At 52.0% G+C, this 2,144-nt stretch overlaps 1 protein-coding gene across 1 annotated transcript in view; it reads right to left on the bottom strand.

The window, feature by feature from the left end:
* The window catches only part of LOC104526935 (pituitary homeobox 3), a 6,770-nt gene extending 5,853 nt beyond the window's left edge, over positions 1 to 917 (bottom strand). Inside the window, exon 1 of the mRNA XM_010170524.1 lies at positions 809 to 917. Within this exon, the coding sequence (XP_010168826.1) occupies positions 809 to 917 (109 nt within the window). The remainder of the gene's footprint in view (positions 1 to 808) is intronic.
* Between the last annotated feature and the right edge of the window lie 1,227 nt (positions 918 to 2,144).

Here is a 2,144-nt window from a genome sequence, read left to right as displayed (position 1 = left end):
ATATTCAGAGCAAAGAGGGATGGAGCCATCACAAGACAGATGCAAAATCCAGGGGAAGCTTTAGCATTGGGTAGCTGCTTTCTGAGCAGGTGTGAATGGTGATGTTTCTTCAGAACCTGATAAAGAATATGGTGGGTTTGGGGTTTGTTCAGCCCTTGGGAATGGTCAGAGGCACCTCCTTGGGACAGGAGCAACCCACTGCAGAGCCTTCCAGAGGCACAGGTGATCAGGGTTTTTCAATTAAAGCAGGGGCATGACAGTATTTCTCTTCCTTCTTATTGCCTGAACCTGGAAAGTTCAGCCCAACATGGACACATAGCATGGAAATTTTTAACCTAAGTAGTTTCAACAAAGTTTAAAAAAAAAAAAAAAAGAAAGAAAGAAAGAAAGAAAAGGCTGTTTATAACTAAGGGTAGCCTTCTATGCCCTGGGTGGGATTTCCTGTGTCATGGGGAGAGCTCTCCTGCTCAGGGGACCTGGTCTAGGCGAATACAATAAAATCTCAGTTGGGCAGTGACCTGGCTTGCCTGACTCCTGCCTGCTGTGGGCTTTGCCCTCTGTCAGTGGTGGCTTCTTGCAGCTGGGCCAGGCACTCCCCATGCCCGGGACAGTGCAGCCATTTGACATGTGCCCCTATGACTGCTCACTGCGATGGCCGTGCCACCATGGCACTGTGCTGGCTCACGGTACAAGAGGAAGCTCAGCATGTCCCCAGGAGCACTGCAGTCAGCTCCTGCAAGCCACTGGCCACCCAGATCCACCCACAAAGACAGGTCGGGACCTTTTGTGTCTTAAGCCTTGCACTCACCGCTGTGGTCCTGCCCTTTGCAGCTGTGCTCGTGTTGAGGGGTCCCAGAGTCCGAGAGAGACAAGGCTGGGCTGCGAGCCTCCGCATCTGCCAGCAGGTTGAAATCCATGAGGCAGGGATGGGTGGTGGAGGAGAAGGAATCTGAAAAAGCAGCAGGCACAGGGTGATTAAGGAGATGAATCTGTGTGTGTGACCTCTCCCCACCCCCTTTGGGGAGGGACATGCCAACCCTTGAGGAAAGGTCTAGGAAAAGCAGAGGATCCCTGTGTGATCCTTGGACCCCTTTGAGTTTCTTGGCTGGAAAATGGACATGCCAGGCTTTCTGCTGAGCTCCCCTATAAATCAAAGATCATCTAGTGACACTTCTATTTGCAGCCTTCAGAGAAAGAGCCTCCAATTTATAGGTGACATTCAGACTGAAATAGCAACGCCAGGAGCATGCTGTGTAACAGAGATCTGAGGAAGTGGTTCTGGGCCAGTCAAGGGCTGTTAGCACCTTCCCAAGACATCCCGCCTCTCCCATCCTCCCTGCCCAGCTTTCCTCCTCTCTCTCTCGCTTCTCCACAAACCAGTCAAGCCCAAATAAAGCGTAATGCAGGAAAGGCAGTGCAGAGACGGTTAATGCAGATGTACATGCATACATCCCGAAAGAAAAGCACTCCTGTCTGTGCATGGCACTGATAGAAAGGCATGTCTTCCTCCACAGCCACTGCTGCAAGCGCGGACGTGGGGCAGAGCAGCGCACAGGGACTCACTCCTTCAGGGTACACAAGGACTCTGGAGCCTGAATTAACATGGGAATCGCATTACACACCCTTGGGTGCCTGGGGACAAGTGCACCCAGCTGCAGCAGCAGCTCACTTCCAGCCTTAGGCCATCCTGGTTGAAGGCTGCCTGCGTCCCCTCAAGCAACTCTTCTGTGCCAGTGGGCCACCTCCCCTGGCTGGGAAGCTGGTGGTGCTGCTCCCCACATCTGCAGACACCACTGGGACTCCTTGACCACCTTTTCCCACACTTCTTTGTCCCAGGATCAATTATTCTCCTCATGTTCTTACTGAGGGCCATTGCACCCTCCACTTGTATTGCCCAGAAGAGCCCAGCTGAAAGCACTGTTCTGTTCTGGATTATGTTGAAGCTCATGAAGAGGCAACTGTGAAGCAGTAGGTGCTACAAGCCCAGCCTCATCACCTTAAGCTGGCCCTGTGTTAGCTCTTAAATCTAAGTTTCAGCATACATGCAGCATTATGTATTGTCACAGGTGCAGGTGTAATGGTTTCTGAAAGCTGGATTGCTTTGAGGGAACCACAGCAGCTACTGAAACTCCAGTCACCCCAGC

This window comes from Antrostomus carolinensis, unplaced genomic scaffold, assembly GCF_000700745.2.
Source record: "Antrostomus carolinensis isolate BGI_N321 unplaced genomic scaffold, ASM70074v2 scaffold38556, whole genome shotgun sequence".
Classification (NCBI taxonomy): Eukaryota; Metazoa; Chordata; class Aves; order Caprimulgiformes; family Caprimulgidae; genus Antrostomus; species Antrostomus carolinensis.
This window is presented reverse-complemented; position numbering and strand designations above follow the sequence as displayed.